The 19,375-nt window shown below is 45.9% G+C and overlaps 1 protein-coding gene across 2 annotated transcripts in view; it reads left to right on the top strand.

The window, feature by feature from the left end:
- NSF (N-ethylmaleimide sensitive factor) overlaps window positions 1-19,375 on the top strand; it is a 147,653-nt gene that overhangs the window by 42,062 nt on the left and 86,216 nt on the right. For both annotated transcript variants that reach the window (XM_015428946.1, XM_015428948.1), the window contains exons 4-6: window positions 1,657-1,696; window positions 13,340-13,506; window positions 17,952-18,059. In XM_015428946.1, the coding sequence (XP_015284432.1) occupies window positions 1,657-1,696; window positions 13,340-13,506; window positions 17,952-18,059 (315 nt within the window). The remainder of the gene's footprint in view (window positions 1-1,656; window positions 1,697-13,339; window positions 13,507-17,951; window positions 18,060-19,375) is intronic.

Consider the following 19,375-nt stretch of genomic DNA (forward strand, 5'->3'; position numbering starts at 1 on the left):
CCCCCCCGTTTTTTTCGTTTTAAAAGAGTCTTTTGTGAGTGAACGGGGGTGGGGGGGGTAGAGCCCTCCCCTCCCCCTTCTCCTCCAGCCGCTTCTCTAATGGGGGGGGGGGGAAGCTTGCCGCTTTAGTTTCCGGACGTCCACTTACGATTTCGCATATCTTCGTTCTCAAAAGAGCTTTGCCGCATCACCACTCCGCTCCACCGGTGGCGTTGCTAAACCCCTCATAGGGTCAAGGCCGACTTGAGTTGTTGATGAAGTCTTCCAGAGATGTCTTTATAAGCCCTGAGTAATCCATTTAAGTTATGCACACCTTTAGGGTGGGGGAAAGACATGTGTTCTGACCACCTCCTAATCAAAGAATGTTTCTCTTATTTTCTCATGGAGCTTTGCGCAACTGGCCCTCATGTTTGAACAGTGCCCTGACTTGCCCAGGCCCTAGTAGTGCTGGCTCCAGGGTGCTCTGAGCTTTGAGGAGGGGTCCATCTGCTTACACACACCCCACCCTTATCCCAGTTGCACGACTCTTTTTGAAATGTTTGCAGCCTCTTCTATAAGGCAAAAGCCAAATGGGTAGCTATTTTAAGTCTTATCAAAAGTCTTTAAGTCTTGAACCACAAGGGAAGGCAGTGTAATGAATAATAATAACAACTTCCAGCCAGGGTGGCCAAAGGTCGGAAATAATAAGGAAAATGGATAGGACAATAAGATTACTTTCACTGAATGTAAACGGGTTAACATCGAACCTTAAGAGGTATAGGATATCCAAAATAGCTAGAGAACAAAGGATAGATTTGTTGTGCTTGCAGGAGACACATAAAAGGAAAAAATGACAAAAAACCCACTATTAAATGATCCAAAGTGGCAGGACTTGGGAGAAGCCAGAAACATTTCCAAGGTTAGAGGGGTAGCAGTTTTGATTCACAGGAAGCTTCAAGTGGAAGAGGTGGAGAAGTTAATAGACAAAGAAGGTAGATACCTATTAGTTAAATTTAAGTTGGAAGGGAAATGGTACACAATAGTAAATGTCTACGCCCCAAATAAAAAGCAAAATAAATTTTTAACTAGGATCTTCAAGAAGAGCCAAAACTTCTCAAAAGGTGAATTAATTATAACAGGTGGAAAGGCAGTGTATACATGTTTTAATAAATAAACAAGTGTGCCTATGGCCCTTTACAATTTAAAAATAAAAAGATAGGCGAGCCAGCGTGGTGTAGTGGTGAAGAGCAGCGGCCTCTAATCTGGGGAGCCGGGTCCGATGCCCCACTCCTCCTCCCCATGAAGCCTGCTGGGTGACCTTTGGCCAGTCACGGCTCTCTCCGAACTCTCTAAGCCCCGCCTACCTCACAAGGTGCTTGTTGTGGGGAGAGGAAGGAAAGGCAATTGTAAGCCCCTTTGAGACTCCTAAGGGCAGAGAAAAACAGGGTATAAAAACCAACTCCTCTTCTTAGAGCAAGATAGTCTGAACCAGAGTGTTCGTTGTGCAGACTGCAAGTGCAAGCACTTCTTGTGGCTTTGATTTTTCTGTCACCTCTGTTCTTACCCTTAGCAAATCTTTCTATCTTCAGGAAGGTTTCTTTTCTTTTAAATACTGGTATGTGGTCAGTTTGTCCCTGTTAAAGCACCTCATTCTCTCTTTTTCCCTCCCTTCTTTAGAGAAAATGGGCTGGACTCTCTATTGGGCAAGACATAGATGGTAAGTGTTTTCTGTCAGTTTTTCGCAGCTGGGTTTCTGGAAGGGGCTGACCAGAAAGAGAATTCTCTCCTCCCAAAGCTCCGCACAGTGGACCCGCTTCTAGAGCCAGTGGGGTGGGGTGGTTCGAGTGTCAGACTAGGGTCTCGGCGATCCAGGTTGGAATCCCCACGCTGCCGTGGAAGCTGGCTGGTGGATCTTAGACCACTCGTGTGCACTCAGCCTGGCCTACCTTACAAGGTTGTTGTGAGGATAAACTGGAGGAGAGGAAAATGATGTGTGCTGTTTTGGGTTCCCGTGAGGGAGAAAGAAGAGGGAGAAATGAAGGATATAAATTCTGGAGTGATTCTTACCTTTTGGAACACACTTTCGAAGAACAAGTAGCCTGGCACTATCTGTCCCAAAAGACATTTCGTCATCCCACGCACACACACCACTTCCCTTTAAGCTTCCAGATGGATACTTGGCTGCATACCTGGGGAGGCCTCTGAGTCTGCAGAAGGCACGACTTCGCTTGGCTGCTGTTCAGAATGTAGCAGAGCGCTTCAGTTTGCTGTTGGATATAACAAGCTGGGGGAGGGAGGGATGACAACTTGGAAATCCTTCTCCTCCAAAGCTTTTATGAATTTTCAGGGGCTTGAAAAGTTTCATTTCTCCTGTCCCACAAAAGTCAGTCTTAATGGCTGTAAACGGGTCTGTTTGAATATTTATCCTGCTCTTCCGCCAAGTCCGTCAGGGCTGTGTGGGTGCCTCCCCTCTTCTCCATCTGTCCTCACGACGACCTTGTAGGACAGGTCAGGCTGAGAGAGAGAGAGAGAAACTGATCCAAGATCACTCAGCAAGCTTTGTTGTACAGAGGGGGTCTGAACATGGGTCTTGTATATTTTAATGCCAGGGACCCCAAAGTGATGGCCACGGGTGCCGTGGTACCCACTTTACACCTTTTCTGGGGCCCGCCAAGGCTGCGACCACACACACTCAATAATCCACTTTCAGACCACTTTCAGTCCACTTTTCAACTGGATCTTGCCAGTTCACACAGTAAAATCCAGTTGGAAAGTGCACTGGAAGTGGACTGAAAGTAGGTTATTTAGTGTGTGTGATCGCAGCCCAAGTATTTTTCAAAAGTTGGTACGGGTCAGATGGGCTCTTTTGCCCAGCAAGGGTTCTGATTGGCTACTGGAGATTTGAATGGCTGTGCAGATTTTTTAAAAAAACATTACTTTGGCGGCGTCTGTCACCACTAGCAAAACAACTGTGTGCCGCATTTCCCGCAACATATTCAGAAAGGAGATTTCGTTTAAAGTGTAATATATCTTATTATATGAAGTCAATATGCCCATACAATCCATCATAGGAAAATACAGAGGCCAAAGAGTAAATATACAGAATTTTATATAGAAAGTCCAACACTTTCCCCAGGTAATTTTTCAGTGTTTCAGACCTCTGGTCCTTTCTCAGCAACAAAGAACCACTGCTGAGAATCCCTTTTCAGTTCCTTTCAAGGTGATACTTTCCTGTTATTTCAGTGTTGGGCAAGGTCTCCCTAGCTCTAAACAGCACCCTTATAGGTTACTACAATGTGACAGGATCAAAGGTGCCCACAGGCCCCCAAAGGCTGGGGGAGACCTGTTCTAATGCAACATTATATCAACAGTGGTTCATTCCATGTCTTCTGGAGCATATCTGGTCCATATCAGGGCACTCTTTGCTCCCCCCCCCCTTCTGATTAATTCAATTTTGATGCATACCTGAGGAGTCTTTGAAGTATGCAGAGACCCCAACCGTGTCTGAGCGGCATGGTTTCGCTGCTTGGGTGGTTGGCACAGACGCCTGCCACTCCTCTGTAAGACATAAGGATGTCAGAGAGCGGGAAGGGACAGGGTTGAACAGTTTAGTCTGAGCAGCAGGCAGTGCAGACCCCAAGTACATACAGAAGGAAGAACAGCACCGTTAACAGTAATAAGGAACAAAGCCAGTGAAAACCAGGGAGGATTGTGAGGCACTCCAAAGGGATCTGTCAAAGACGGGCGAGTGGGCGTCAACATGGCAAATGGGGTTCAATGTGGCCAAGTGCAAGGTGATGCACATTGGAGCCAAAAATCCTAAATATAAATACACGCTGATGGGGTCTGAACTGGCAGAGACTGATCAAGAGAGAGATCTTGGAGTTGTAGTGGATAACTCACTGAAAATGTCGAGACAGTGTGTGACTGCAATAAAGAAGGCCAATGCTATGCTGGGGATTCTTAGGAAGGGTATTGAAAACAGATCAGCCAATATCATAATGCCCCTATATAACTCAATGGTGCGACCTCATCTGGAATACTGTGTGCAATTCTGGTCACCACACCTTAAAAAGGATATTATAGCTTTGGAAAAAGTGCAGAAAAGGGCAACTCGAATGATAAAAGGGTTGGAACACTTTCCCTGTGAGGAAAGGTTAAGGCGCTTAGGGCTCTTTAGCTTGGAGAAACGACGACTGAGGGGTGACATGATTGAGGTTTATAAGATTATGCATGGGAAAGAGCAGGTAGAGAAAGAGGTACTTTTCTCCCTTTCTCACAATACAAGAACTCGTGGGCACTCCATGAAATTGCTGAGCGGTCGGGTTAGAACGGATAAAAGGAAGTACTTCTTCACCCAAAGAGTGATTAACACATGGAATTCACTGCCACAGGAAGTGGTGGCGGCTACAAGCATGGACGGCTTCAAGAGGGAACTGGATAAACATATGGAGCAGAGGTCCATCAGTGGCTATTAGCCACAAGGTATAGATAGGGGCTCTGGGGCAAGTGATGCTCTGTCTTCTTGGTGCGGGGGGGGCAACAGTGGGAGGGGCTTCTGATGTCCTGGCCCCACTGGTGGACCTCCTGATGGCACCTGGAATTTTTGGCCCCTGTGTGACAGAGTGTTGGACTGGATGGGCCATTGGCCTGTTCCAACATTGGCGTCTCTTACGTTCTTATGTTCTTATAAAGAATTCAGTTTTCACTAAATTTAAGCTTAGGGACACGAGAAGACTGTCAAGCAGAGAGAGGTTAGGTAAAGGAAAAGATCCAAAACAGAGAAATATGATCGACTGGCATTGTCAGTTCATTTATTTAGATCAAGGCTATTTTGGGGGCAGGAACGCACAGGAACGGAGTTCCGGCTGGCTTCAGAGTTGGCCACGCTCACTACAGCCAAAACCTCTGCGCATGTGTGGCTACAGAGGTAAGGCCTGGAGAGCGGGACCCCCCTTGGCAACTCTGAGGCGGGCAGGCCAGGGGCTCCCTGGAAGGATCGGGGAGGCATTTAAATGCCTCCCCGTGCCTTCCCTGGCCTGTCTAAGGGCCAGCTTGCCTGGGCTCTCCACAGCCACGGGCCGCCAAGGGAAGGCATGGGGGCGTGGCTTAATATGCTAGTGAGCTGCACTGTCATGGGGTGTGGCTTAATATGCTAATGAGTTTCTGATGTTGGGAGTGGCCTATTATGCTAATATGTTCCTGCTGGACTTTGTCTACAAAAAGAGCCCTGGTTCTAACAATCTCTTCCCAGAGAAGACTACAGAAAAAGAGAGCGTCTCAAACAAAATATGGTTGTTAAAAATTGTAATACCCTGTTGGAGTTGGGGGGGTGGAGAGTGAAACCCCCATAAAAACTGCATGTCTGCCAGTCTTTATTGTATTAAGTAATGAGTGTGTGTTGGGAAGCCACAGCCAAAGAAATGTGGATGTCTGCCCAGTGAAACAAATGTTAATATTTTTTAATATAATTTTTTAATTTTTATTTTTTAAAAAATCACATCACATATATTAAAACTATAAATGAAGCATATATGAGGTTAAGACAGGTAAGCCCTGATCGACCATCAAAACAAGAGGCTCTGCTTGTACTCATATCAAGTTCACATGATTGTCATCATTCGGTAAAATGTCATTTTCCGTCAAATAATGAGTAACCACGATTCAGAGTATGCTAGTTTCTGTCGATCTGATCTATTCAGTTGTGTATTATTCATAAGTTTACCTAAGATATAAAAGTCCCACAACTTTTGGAGCCATTGATCTATCGTCGGCATTTTCTGATCTTTCCATTTTGAGGCTAACAATGTTCTAGCTGCCGGAATTAGAGTTGAGGTCGATAGGTCACGTTTCAGTTTCCCAGATGGAAACGAATGTTAATACGCTCTTCTGTGCAAGAGAGTTCATGCTGATTTCCCTCCCCTCCCTCCTCCCCTCTCCTTTTCTGCAGCAGATGTGCTGCTGTCAAGTTCATGTGCCTGTAGTGCACTGTCCATGGTGCTGGACAGCCACGTTGACTGAAACCTCTCTGTAGCGTTTCTTACTGCCTGTCTGCGCCTGACTCACACTGCTGAAACGTAATTCTGAGGAAAGTGATAAATCACAGTAGGGGAGAAGCGGGAGGCTGTGGGTAGCTCCGCTCTGCGTGGCGCAGCCAACAGTAAGTCTTCTGACTTGCTCACACACTGAAAGACGCGCGTCATGCTCCAGGAAGTCATTTTGAATTCCGTACTGGGGATTTAGACAAGGGCACACAATCATTAAATAGTGATGCTGTAAAGTGGTAATTGCACAAAATGCATCTTTGGTACGGCATTTTAATTCCCAGTCTCTCTCATAACGAGAACACTTAAACCCCAATTGACGTTGTGATGCATCCAGTAATTGGAACAAGGGGGGGGGGGGGGGGGGGGGGAGACAGGTTTTTCCTAACTTGGAAAATGCACATTCCGTTTAAGCTTTGGGAATGGCTGTTTGGGAAGCTTCCTGTACAGATGGAGCAAGAGTGTTCTGCCCCCCCCCCCACTTGGAGGTATTCGCGTTGGGGGATTTTAATCAGGAAATGAATTCCCCTCAGGCAGCACGGAAAGATGTTCCTGCGGATGAAGTGTTCATGACCGGAAGAACTAATGAGTGGGAGAGGCAGGCTCGTTCCCACATGTATTGGAGCCAGGAGGTGGCTTCTGAGAGCTGAATTACATGCGAAGAAGAGGCTTGCAGGCCAGTTCCTGCATTTCTAAGCAACAGAACCCAGGGCGGGGCTATGCAGAGAGGAACAGGCCCGTTTCTCAGAGTCTCCCATTGAGTTTGGGAGCCGTGGTGCAAGCAGTAAATGCCTGCAGTACTCCATCTGACCGAACAGCTTCAGCTGTTCGAGGCCCACCGCGGCCGGGTGAGCTCTCGGCCCTTGTCCCAGCTCCCATCCACTCAGCGGTTCGAAAGCCTTAAGCAACTAGATAAATTGGGTACCTGCTCATTAGGAGTGGGGGGGCACCCTTCTCCCCCTTGGCTAAAGTTCCGCGACTGCGGCAGGCTGGCGAGCGGGCTGAAAGGAAAAAAGGTGACGGTGGCAGCGGCGAGGCAGCAAGCAGGAGCGATCGGCCCCGGAGGACAGCGCGGCGGTGACATGAGGTGAAAGGCTGTCTGTCTGGAGGGAGCCGAGACGCGGCAAGATCGTACGTTGCCGGAAAAACCAGCAGGGGTCGCTGCTGAAAAAAGAATGAAAGGCCCGCGCCTGCGTCTAGCAAAGACCTGAAAGACCTGCGTCAGTAAAAACATCGCCAGCACCAAGCAAGAACCACTGTGGAAAAAAGCTAAGAAGAAAAGAAGACCCTGCTGAAAATAGGGGGTGCCTGGGTAAGGAATTCACCTCCCCTGTCTATGTGCCCCTAGGTTAGAAAAACGGTACAAACTATGTAAACCGCCCCGAGTCTACGGAAAGGGGCGGTATAGAAATCCAATGTGTAATGTAAAACAAAACAAAACAACAGAGCAGACCAAGGTACAGTTGGGGACAAAGCTGACACGCCTGGCCCCTTGAGCTCTAGGGGCCTGAAGATGGGGGGCATGCGGTCACATGTTTCCTAATTGTGTAGTTCACTTGTTTCCTAATTTTGTAGTGGGAGCCAAGCTGGCTTTTCCCCATAGGAAAATGGGACACCCTGACTCCCCTAGGCTTTATTTTTTATTTATATATTTAATTACATTATTTCAAGTCCCTCCTTCTCAACAAGGTGAATTACACATACTGAAGCAATACAGTCACCAAGAACCCCAATGACAACTGGTTTCCTATAGCAACCCTTGGAGTCCAGTCCATGAATGATTTGAACCAGTTCATGCATATCCCCTGATACCTACTTCTGCATCCAGGCGCCTCAACAAGATGGCGTGACCTGCTGCTGTGACAAAGGCTGCAGATAAATCCAGTGAGAGTGACAGAGGGGCATAGCCTTTGTCTGTACTCAGATGGAGGTAGTCAACTAAACATAAGAACACAGGAAGAGCCCTGCTGCATCAGACCAGTGGTCCATCTAGTCCGGCATCCTGTCTCACACAGTGGCCAACCAGTTCCTCTGGAGGACCAACAACAGGGCACAGAGGCCGAGGCCTTCCCTGATAAAAACATAGAAAGAGCCCTGCTGGATCAGACCAGTGAGGGTCCCTCTAGTCCAGCATCCTGTCTCACACCTGGCCAACCAGTTCCTCTGGAGGTCCAGCAATAGGGCATGGAGGCTGAGGCCTTCCCCTGCAAAGAACACAAGAAGAGCCCTGCTGGATCAGACCAATGGTCCATCTCATCCAGTATCCTGTCTCACACAAGGGCCAACGAGTTCCTCTGCAGGGCCAACAACAGGGCTTAGAGGCCGAGGCCTTCCCCTGATAAGAACCTAAAAAGAGCCCTGCTGGATCAGACCAATAGTCCATCTAGTCCAGCATCCTGTCTCTCACAGTGGCCAACCAGTTCCTCTGGAGGTCCAGCAACAGGGCATGGAGGCTGAGGTCTTCCTCCAATGTTTCCTCCTGGTTCTAGGATTCAGAGACATAGTGCCTCTGAATGTGGAGGCTCCCCTCAGTCACCATGGCTTGTAGCCATTGATAGACTTATCCTCCCCGAATCTGTCTAATCCCCTTTTAAATCTGTTCATTCCTGTGGCCATCACTACATCCTCTGGCGGTGAAATCCACATTTTAATCACTCTCTGTGATTAAAGCTATCAGAGCCATCTCGGTCCCATAGCCTGGCCTGGAGCCAGAACAGAAAGGGTCTAGGGCAAGAGGACATGGGGTTCATTTGCTACCGTTCTCTCAGTCACTTTGCCCAGAAAGGGTGAATTAGAGACCAGGCAATGACTGGCCTCATCATTTTTCTGTTGGGTTCTTTTTCCCAAGTAGCGGATGGATAACCGCCTCTTTGAGTGCCCGGAGTTAGTGACTGCCTTGTGCTAGAATGATTGTAGATGTTCATAATGAGGTTTAGTATGTGATGCTGTTGTGCAGAAGTGGATTTTTTTTTCGTGCTTATGAAATTGGCCGCAGTTTCATAGCTGGGTTGTAAGGATTTGCAGGATGAGGTGAGTTATGCAGACATGCCCAGTGCATGAAGTATTAGGAATGTAGCCATTTTTGTTAAAAGCACAAAGCTTCATGTGGGTTAAATCACAAGAAGAGAAGGAGGAGGATTAGGAGGAGATGGATGTGGCCAAAAACTTGAAAGCAAAATCTAGTTGATTGACGTCCTACCTTGAGGTTAATCAGCCTAATTAATTTTGTCTTCATTCCAAGGACTTGTCTCATGCATCACCCTGGAAATCTTATTCAAAGGCTCACTGCAAAATATTATTATTATTATTATTATTATTATTTATTTGATTTCTATCCCGCCCTCCCGCCGAAGCGGCTCATGTGGCTCATTAGCCTTTGTTGATTTCTGTGTGCTGCGTTAAGCTTATTCTTCTGCAATGAAGAGCAGGAATCCAGTTGCACCTTAAAGACTAACAAAATTTGTAGCAGGGTAATAGCTTTCGTAAGTCACTTCTTTGAAGTGAGCAGTGACTCACAAAAGTTTTTTTTTAATTAAATTTTTAAAAACAGTTAAAAATAAGAAAGTAGATCCCGATGTTTATGTAGAGCAAACAGGGAGGTGTCAATTTTATGTGCTGCTGACGCTTCTAAGAGGGGCATCCATTTTTCTTGGAGATTGTAGGAACAGGTTGATTTTCAGATCGAAGGATACTAGTGGAAACTTTGTCTTGTAGAAAAAAGTCCCACAGTTTCAGATACCAATCACTCAGTTGTAAGGTCTTAGATTTCCAGTGAAATGCAATGACATTCCTAGCAGTCGCAAGACATAATTTTATTAGCTCTTTCATAAGCCCATTAGGGGCAGGATGACTCCAATGGTTCAGGAGGAACACGGAGGGTTGCAGTTGGAGGGCGCAACCTGTAATTAGAAATATTTGGGAATTGACTTCTCTCCAGAAGACCTGAACTGTGGGAACTCACAAAAGTTCATACCCTGCCACAGATACTGTTGGTCTTTAAGGTGCCACAAACAAAGGTAATCTTGTTAATCAGGGCCTCTACTGGTGATCTTGATAGAAATTTTAGAGTAGATGATTACTTCGACTATAGCATCATTTTTTGTGTGAAGCTCTGAGAGCCATTATCAGATTAAAAGAGGAGACTGCAGAACATTTGAGTGTTTCCTGGGCTCAAAGACTGTGCCAGGCTGTTCTAATGGCTTCAGCAGGTTGTGTCAATTATGAGGTACCGGATAAGCTTTAAGAACATACGAGAAGCCAATGTTGGATCAGGCCAATGGCCCATCTAGTCCAACACTCTCGCACAGTGGCCAAAAACACCAGGTACCCTCAGGAGGTCCAGCAGTGGGGCCAGGATAGTAGAAGCCCCCCCCCTGTTGCCCCCCCCCCCCACCACCAAGAATACAAAGAATCCCTTGCCCCAGACCGAGAGTTCCTATCTATACCTGGTGGCTAATAGCCACTGATGGACTTCTGCTCCATATGCTTATCTAATTCCCTCTTGAAACCGTCCATGCTTGTAGCCGCCGCCACCTCCTGTGGCAGTGAATTCCATGTGTTAATCACTCTTTGGGTGAAGAAGTACTTTCTTTTATCTGTTCTAACCCGACCACTCAGCAATTGCATGGAGTGCCCACGAGTTCTTGTATTGTGAGAATACAGACAGCTTTGCAGAAGTTGACAGACAGAAACATTAATTCAGCAACACTGAGTAGTTTTCCTAAAATGACATGTTCCAGGCAGTGTTCCCTCTAAGCTGAGTTAGTGTGAGCTAGCTCACAGTTTTTTAGCCTCCGGCTCACACATTTTTGTCTTAGCTCAGGAAGGATGGCTCCAGAGCAAACTGATTTATGCAGTAGCCAAATCACTCGCTCACAGCCTTAGTGCTAGTCGCTCACAAAGTGGAATGTTTGCTCACAAGACTCCACAGCTTAGGGGGGAGCATTGGTTCCAGGTTGTGAGCTGATAACCTCTCGCCTAGCCTGCCCGAGGTGCATGAGAGCAGGCTTCGATTGCTCTCTTGAAAGAGGAGGCACACTCAAGATGCTCAATTAAAGTTGGTTTGTAGATGGAAAGAGCAATAGTTCCAGCTAATACAGGATGTGTGTGTGAGAGAGAGCAGTTCTGAAGTTTATTTGAGTGCATTGTCTTGTGCCCTCAGGGACTGCTCTTCTTTATTTTTTGGTATGCCTCCACCTAAATCACTGCCATCCTGTGTTGTTGTTTTTAATCTTAACTATCCCAAATTATGTTAGAGCTTTCTTATTATCTCAGTTGAATGCATAGCCTGCTTCAGTTATGAGGGGAAGATCAAGAAAGATCTGCTGGACCTCCTGATGGCACCTGGTATTTTTAGCCACTGTGTGGCACAGAGTGTTGAATTGCATGGGCCATTGGCCTGATCCAATACTGGCTTCTCTTATGTTCTTGTGTTCTTAAGATTCCTTACTCAGAGACTGCCTTTGTGATTGTTCTCAGGGGAAAATTGGTACTTCAATGCATACCTTATTGGAGTGTCCTCTTTATGTTAGCCTTAAGTAAAGGTAGAGGTTCCCTTGCTGTAAAGCCAGTCGAGTCCGACTCTAGGGTTGCGGTGCTCATCTCCGTTTCAAAGCCGAAGAGCCAGCGCTGTCCAAAGACGTTTCCGTGGTCATGTGGCCGGCAGGACTAAACACCAAGGCGCACGGAACGCTGTTCCCGTCCCACCAAAGTGGTACCTATTATTTATCTACTTGCAATGTCTTGCTTTCAAGCTGCTAGGCTGGCAGGAGCTGGAACAAGAGACGGGAGCTCACTCCATCATGCGGCTAGGTTTTTAACACAGTACCTAGACAATTTTTCCTCACAAGCTAATTTTACTCTTTCATCTGACAGGTTCCCTAACCTTACCCTTGCAGCCGCAAGATTTTTTCCATTGGTTTAGTATCGAGTCCGGATGACGCTACTTAACAGAAGGTTTCTTGACTGCTCAGGCCTTTTAGTCAAGGAGCTTTTAATCAGATGAAAGGAAAGGAAAACAGACTCAGCTGGTTTGCAATCATGGGTGGGTCAGGCGACTCCTCTGAAGTCTTCTGGCTCTGGCTTGTTGGCTGGTCTGGGCAGTCCGGGTGGCGGCGGCGTAGGCCTAGTCGCTGCTGTAGCCAGGAACTAAATCATACCTCTCAGATCGCATCCTGTCAGTCTCATGCAAAACATGCTTCCAGTTTGTCACTCCCATCCTCCAACAAGCTCTTCTGCTCACAGGCGTACTTCACACTGTCAGTCAAAGCTATCAATGTACCCTGGGCAGCACAAGCATCCTTCTTGCTACCTCTTGGTTTGGATTTGGTGCAGTAATTAGCGACAGCTTCTTTTAGAGACCCCTCTGGGTCTGGGTCCGAGAAGCCACCATGTCCCCCTGGGTTTCTGCCTCATTTTCCTAGCCATTAGTCTAATTTATCTTGTCTTCATTTTCCTTCCATGTCTATAAAAACTTGCTCTGGGTATTCCGAGACTCAGTTTGGTGTCGTGGTTAAGTGCGCGGACTCTAATCTAAGAGAACCGGGTTTGATTTCCCACTCCTCCACTTGCACTTGGCTGGATGACCTTGGGCAAGCCGTGGTTCTGATAAGAGCTGTTCTTGAAAAAGAGCAGTTTCTGTCAAGAGCTCTCTCAGCCCCACCTACCTCACAGGGTGTCTGTTGTGGGGAGGGGAAGGGAAAGGAGTTTGTAAGCCGCTCTGAGACTCCCTTGGGTAGTGAAGGGCGGGGTATAAATCCAATCTCTTCTTCTTCTAAAACCCAGGGTGTTTAACCCAAAGGGAGGGCGCTGCAACTCTCTTTGCAAAACTTTAGTTCTGTTTCAAGTATTGTAGAACTCGAGTCGGATTGCTTGTCCCATGTTCCAGGGCTTACTAGCTAACCTTCTAACAGCCGTGGCAGTGGCAAACTTTCAACTTCACAAGGCTTTGACGTCTAGATCTGATGGTCAGGCAGTCCAGATAAAGAAGAGTTTGCTCTTTCTTAAAAGAACGTTTTATTTTGAAGTGTTTGTCTCAAGGAGGCTTCTCAGTGGCTTATAGCATAAAGTCATGAATCAATCAATGGATTAAAAGAATATCCACTTAAGTATATATTCTAAAAGTATCTCCATTACTGCATCGTTTGTTCTTTTGGTTAGAAGAAGGTTGAAGTAAATTAAACACTTGCTTGCCATTTTTTATTTTCCTTGAGGGTCTTTTTCTTAAGTGGGTGGCTGAGAATGGCTCAGACTAGAATCCTGTCGCACAGGACTGAATCGCTTGTTTTTTCTCTCCTCCCCTCCTGCCCCGTTTTCAGTTTCCCTGTATAGCTTTGATAAGACCAAGCAGTGCATCGGCACTATGACCATTGAGATAGACTTCCTTCAGAAGAAGAGTGTCGACTCCAACCCTTACGATTCGGACAAAATGGCGGCTGAGTTCATCCAGCAGTTCAACAACCAGTCATTCACGGTTGGGCAGCAGGTTTGTGTTTCCACCGCGTGTGTTTCTCGCTCAGTGGTGTGACTGTATCCATTCTGTGAGGACTGCACTCATTTCCAAATGAGGATTACCACTAGGCAGTGGATCTTTATGAAAGTTGGTACTCTAATTTCAGATCACAAATGATGGGGAGTAATTTGGACCACGTGTCAGTTCACAGGTGGCTGTTTCAGTGTTTCTACAACCAAAGGGATCTTTAGGTTCCCGGGTAGAGATGTAAAATTTCCGGAAATTTTGTAGCTCGGAAAAAACCCCGTTTTTCCCCCCAGGTTTTTTTTGGGAAAAAACGGAAATTTTCGGAAAAATTGAAAAAATGCTACATTAGCATTTCTTTTGTCTTTTCCAGATTGAAAGTCATTCTGTTACTTTAGGAACATAAAATATGACTATGGACATTTTTACTTGGCATGAAATTATCACAACTAGCCTATTAAAAATATAGTGTATCCAAACAGTTATTACAAACAGAATACCCACCAACATGCAAAAACAAAATTGAAACTTTTTAATTTTCTTCTGACAATTGCACCTCCTAAAGGAAGAAATGCATCTTGTTCTTGCATTGGAGAGTTCAGTTTGTAACCTAGGACTTGCTTGTCCTCAGTGCACAGAAATTAGATCAATCTGATACCATATATATATACTTTAGAAATGATTTGGAAAATATTTAAACACCTTGTCTTAAAATATTTTATTCATCATGTTAAAATAAAACGTTCCATAATCAATTTTTTTCCCTTTTCTTTTCTTTTTTCAATTTTTTGGAAAAAAACAAAAAAGGCTTCTGGAAAAAAACGGAAAAAACCATTTTTCCCCGATTTTTTCCGGTTTTTCCCGGGCCTTCACATCTCTATTCCCGGGGCAGAGAAGAACTGTGGTTTCCATAGAAAATGAAACTGGTGGCCGTGACCGAGCAAGCATTTTGTGGAGCAATGCCTGGATCATGGAGCCAACTTCTAACCGTGGGTTCGTGTGGTCCAGGACCTTTGTAATTTTAATAAGGTCCTGAAGCCCCATTTGTTTGTAGGTGGTCTTTATTAGTGTATATATTTGTCAGAGTAAGATGCGAGCCTCAGGTTTTAAGTTTGTTTTACATTGTATGTTGAGAACCTGTTTTGTTAAAAAGTCCGAATGTCTCTATATAAACATGGGCAGAGGAACTAGCAGTCTGACTCGGTAAAGCCAAGGAGCTTGCCTCCTTTGGGTTGGCGCATCAGCTGCAGTAACTGATTGGTGTAGTGGTTTGGTATAGTGGTTAAGTGCGCAGACTCTAATCTGGGAGAGCCAGGTTTGATTCCCCACTCCTCCACTTGCACCTGCTGGATGACCTTGGGCATGCCATAGTTCTGGCACAGCTGTTCTTGAAAAAAGAGCAGTTTCTGTCAGAGCTCTCTCAGCCCCGCCTACTCCACAGGGTGTCTGTCGTGAGGAGGGGAAGGGAAAGGAGTTTGTAAGCCGCTCTGAGAATCCTTTGGGTAGTGAAGGGCGGGGTATAAATCCAATCTCCTCCTCCTCCTCCTCCTCCTCTTCTTCTTCTTGCAAGTTGAAAGGAAGTTGCTCTCCAACTTGTGCATAGAGTGCAGGCACATGCAGACACGCACACATGCACATTTAATCGGGGTGGATTTCAGGGGGAAAGTGAAGAGCCCAAAGCTGCCTGGTGGGATGAGGGTAGTGGTGATCAATGTTCCGTCTAAGCTGTGGAGTCTTGTGAGCAGACATTCTACTTTGTGAGCTGCTGGCATTAAAGCTGTGAGCGAGTGACTTGGCTACTGCATAAATTAGCTTGCTCTGGAGCCATCCCTTCCTGAGCTAAGGCAAAAATGTGTGAGCTGGAAGCTAAAGAACTGTGAGCTAGCTCACACTAACTCAGCTTAGAGGGAATACTGGTGGTGATGCCATGCTTCCAAGGGATCTGTGGTAGCAGAGCAGGGAGGGTAGCATAGGTTCAAGGTATGACTTCTGGGGTGAGCGTGCCAACAGCAGTCTGCTTGGGTGCCAGAGGTCACTCGTAGTCATAAAGGCCATAGGTCAAGCTGGTCCTAATCCCTGTTGTGGTTACAGGAATAGGAAGGGGCGTATGAAAGAGGCCCAGATAGAGCTTTGATAAGAGGCCCAGAAGAATAAGGGCTTTCAGATCTTAACATGAGCTGGGCAGGGGTCATTTCAGGCTTCCTCGCAGGTAGCTGAACCTCTCAAGCTTCCCCACAAACCTAATCCCCTCCTTCTGGGAAGAATTGTGGCCTTTCTGCATTGTCTACAGGCATCGGGACCTTTTGTATTCTCCCTCTTGCTCACTGAAAAACCGTGTTTGGCTTGGTGGGCTACACCAGTGCAGCAGTTTGCTAAGAAACCCTGTCGTGATCACGACACAAAACGTGGCTCCCCGTTAGGGCCACTTGCCCCTGTGAGATTTGTCTGTGATTTCCTTTTTTTTTTAGGTCAAAAGACTTTTTATTTTCCATTAATATCACATTTTGCATCTTTTTATCAGTTGGTTAAATATTCCCTTTTTCCTCCCTCCCCCGAAAGGCTTCCCGCAATGCACTTCCCTCATGTCCCACATAGATAAACTCAGGATAACATCAAGTACTTAATACTGTTCTAAACATAGTAGATTTTGTCTCACGTCCCAGTTCTTTTCTAAATATATCTTTTTTTTTTTGGTAAACAAATTTTTATTTTCAATAGGAACTTAACATCCAACAATACTCATTTTCACTTTCCCTTCGTTTACCCCGTTCTTCTTACCTCCCCTTCCTCCTGTGGCTTCCCGCAATGCTTCCACCCTTCCACCCACATTATAATACATCACCAGTTAAATCATTTTTCTTATCACTACTGTCTTTTTCTAAATATATCTTAAAGTCTTTCCATTCTTCGAAAAATTCTTGGTCTTCTTTGTTGTTCAATGTTTTAGTTATTTTATCCATCTCAGCCATGAACAGAACTTTTTGTATCCATTCTTCCAGGTCTGGTATTTTTTCTTGCTTCCAATATTGAGCATATATCATTCTTGCCGTTGTTATCAAATACCAGAACAATGTCTTTTTTGTTACATTCAGTTCTTCCATTTTTAAACCTAAGAGCAGAATTTCAGGCGTTTTCTTAAAAGAACATTTTAGAATCTTTTGCATTTCACTGTGGACCTCTGTCCAAAAGTCCTTAGCTTTGTCGCATGTCCACCACATGTGATAAAATGAGCCTTCATGTTTTTTACATTTCCAACATTTGCTAGACATATTCTGGTTCATATTTGCTATTTTCTTAGGTGTCATATACCATCTATACATCATTTTGTAACAATTTTCTTTTACATTAGTACATACAGATAGCTTCATAGAATTTTTCCACAAATATTCCCATGTTTCTATGGTTACTTCCTTATTCATATTAACTGCCCATTTTATCATTTGCTCTTTTACAGATTCATCCTCCGTAAACCATTTCAACAGTATTTTGTACATATTAGAAACCATTTTCCTCCCCCCACTTTCCCAAACAGTTTCTATTTCGTTTCTATCTTCTCTAAAACCATAGTTCTTCTTATCTATTTTAAAAACATCATAAATCTGCATATATTTCAACCATTCGTAAAAATATTGAATTTCATCCTGCCCTTTCATTATCCATTCTGTTCCTTGCTTTGTAATTAAGTCCCTATAAGGCAACCACTCCTTGCCTTGCTGTCTTGAATATGGTGTCAAAACTTCTGTTGGTACAATCCATAGTGGTCTCGCATCTCGAAATTTGTCTGTGATTTCCTGAGTGCCCCTGCTTATCAATCGCATTTCTTTAGTTGCAGAAATAGGCAGCATCCCGTCTTGAAGCTTTAAAGAAAAACATTTTAGTCCTTGTTGGCAGGGGTCATTTCGTAGAAAAAGAGGTGCAGGAGCTCATTAGCAGAGCTCATTAGCATAACTTATTTGCATACACCACACCCCCTGACATCACCGGAAGTGTGTCAGAAGGCAACACCCACCGCTCAGGCTCCACTGGACTGTTCTGGATTGCTAGCTGTTGGGGGGGGGGGGGCGCAGATCTGTCCTCGCAGAGGAGGGAGAGCTTGTACCTGAATAAAACTTGGTCTTAAAGGCGCCATTGGACTGTTTAGGGCTGGGAGGGAGGCTCTGCAACTTACCTGGCTGCTTCTTGCTCTGACTGAGGGCTGCTGGGAGCAGGGGGTGGGGCTTGTTGCATGTGCCCGCCCTCTGGGCTCTTTACTGCCAGAGCTCTGCTCCTGTGTGCTCCTGCAGGAAATGACCCCTGGTTGTAGGTGCAAAGATGAATTGGAGTGTGTGTGTGTGGAGTTGGAGTGTGTGTGTGTGGAGTAGTGGTAGCACTTCACGTCCCTTTTTTTGGTGTGTGCCAAGAATGCATGGCTGTATTTAAATAACTTTGTTTTTTTCTTCCTTATGTTCCCACAGCTTGTGTTTAGCTTTAACGACAAGCTTTTTGGCCTCTTGGTCAAGGACATTGAAGCCATGGACCCCAGCATCCTCAAAGGAGAGCCCGCTTCAGGCAAAAAACAGAAGGTACGAGCCACAGCTGGACCACTGCGCTCTCGGAGTCTGGCTCACACCAACGCTCCCTCTAAGCTGTGGAGTCTCGTGAGCAAAAATTCTACTTTATGAGCTCCCGGCATTCAAGTGGCGAGTGAGCCGTTTGGCTCCTGCATAAATCTGTGAGCTGGAGGCTAAAAAAATGTGAGCTAGCTCACACTAACTCAGCTTAGAGGGAACACTGGTTCACACCAATGTTCCCGCTAAGCCATGGAGTCCTGTGAGCAAAAATTCTACTTTGTGAGCTCCTGGGATTAAAGTTGTGAGCAGGTGATTTGGCTACTGCATAAATTAGTTTGCTCTGGAGCCATCCTTCCGGAGTGAAGACAAAAATGTGTGAGCCAGAGGCTAAAAGACTGTGAGCTAGCTCACACTAACTCAGCTTAGAGGGAACACTGGTTCACACATGCACGTAGACCCTTTGGCTCCTCCACACTTGAGGCAGCTGCACGAATGAGCATACCTCACTGGAAAACACTTTGAGGCCATGAATGTGCATCGCCCGCAGAAATGAACATCTTCCCATCAAAACAGGATCCAACAGCGCGTTGACTGCGATCTTTCCAAAAAGATTTAACCAAACCAGGATTTGGAAAGACCTTAGCAAAACTGGAAGGGGGAGGGGGGGCAGGAGCAGGATGTCATGCGGCTGCTTCCCCAGATTGCCCTGAAGGAACGAAACAAGGCAAAGCAGCACAGCTGTGTGGAAGCAGCCCAGGTCCCTTTCTGGGTTCCCTCAGTAGCAGCAACTGGGAGACCCGGGTTCAGATCCCCACTCATGCCGTGGAAGCTCACCGGGCGACCTTGGGCCAGTCACACTCTCTCAGCCTAGCCTACCTCACAGGGTTGCTGGGAGGATGACACAGAGGAAAAGAAGGAGAAGAGATTGGATTTATACCCCGCCCTTCACTACCCAAAGGTGTCTCAGAGCAGTTTACAAATTCCTTTCCCTTCCCCTCCCCACAACAAACACTCTTTGAGGTAGGTGGGGCTGAGAGAACTATTGACAGAAACTGCTCTTTTTCAAGAACAGCTCTGCCAGAGCCACGGCTTGCCCAAGATCATCCAGCCAGGTGCAAGTGGAGGAGTGGGGAATCAAACCCGGTTCTCCCAGATTAGAGTCCGCACACTTAACCACCACACCAAATGATGTTAGCTGCCCTGAGTCCCCATCGGGAAGAAAGGCAGGGTGCAGATGAATTAAATAAAAATAAATAAATAAAATCAAGCTGGGAGTCAACGTTTTGACACCCTAAAAATGTGAAGAGCTACATAACGCTGAGAATATC

This window comes from Gekko japonicus, unplaced genomic scaffold (assembly GCF_001447785.1).
Source record: "Gekko japonicus isolate JY-2015 unplaced genomic scaffold, Gekko_japonicus_V1.1 scaffold776, whole genome shotgun sequence".
NCBI classification, from domain to species: domain Eukaryota; kingdom Metazoa; phylum Chordata; class Lepidosauria; order Squamata; family Gekkonidae; genus Gekko; species Gekko japonicus.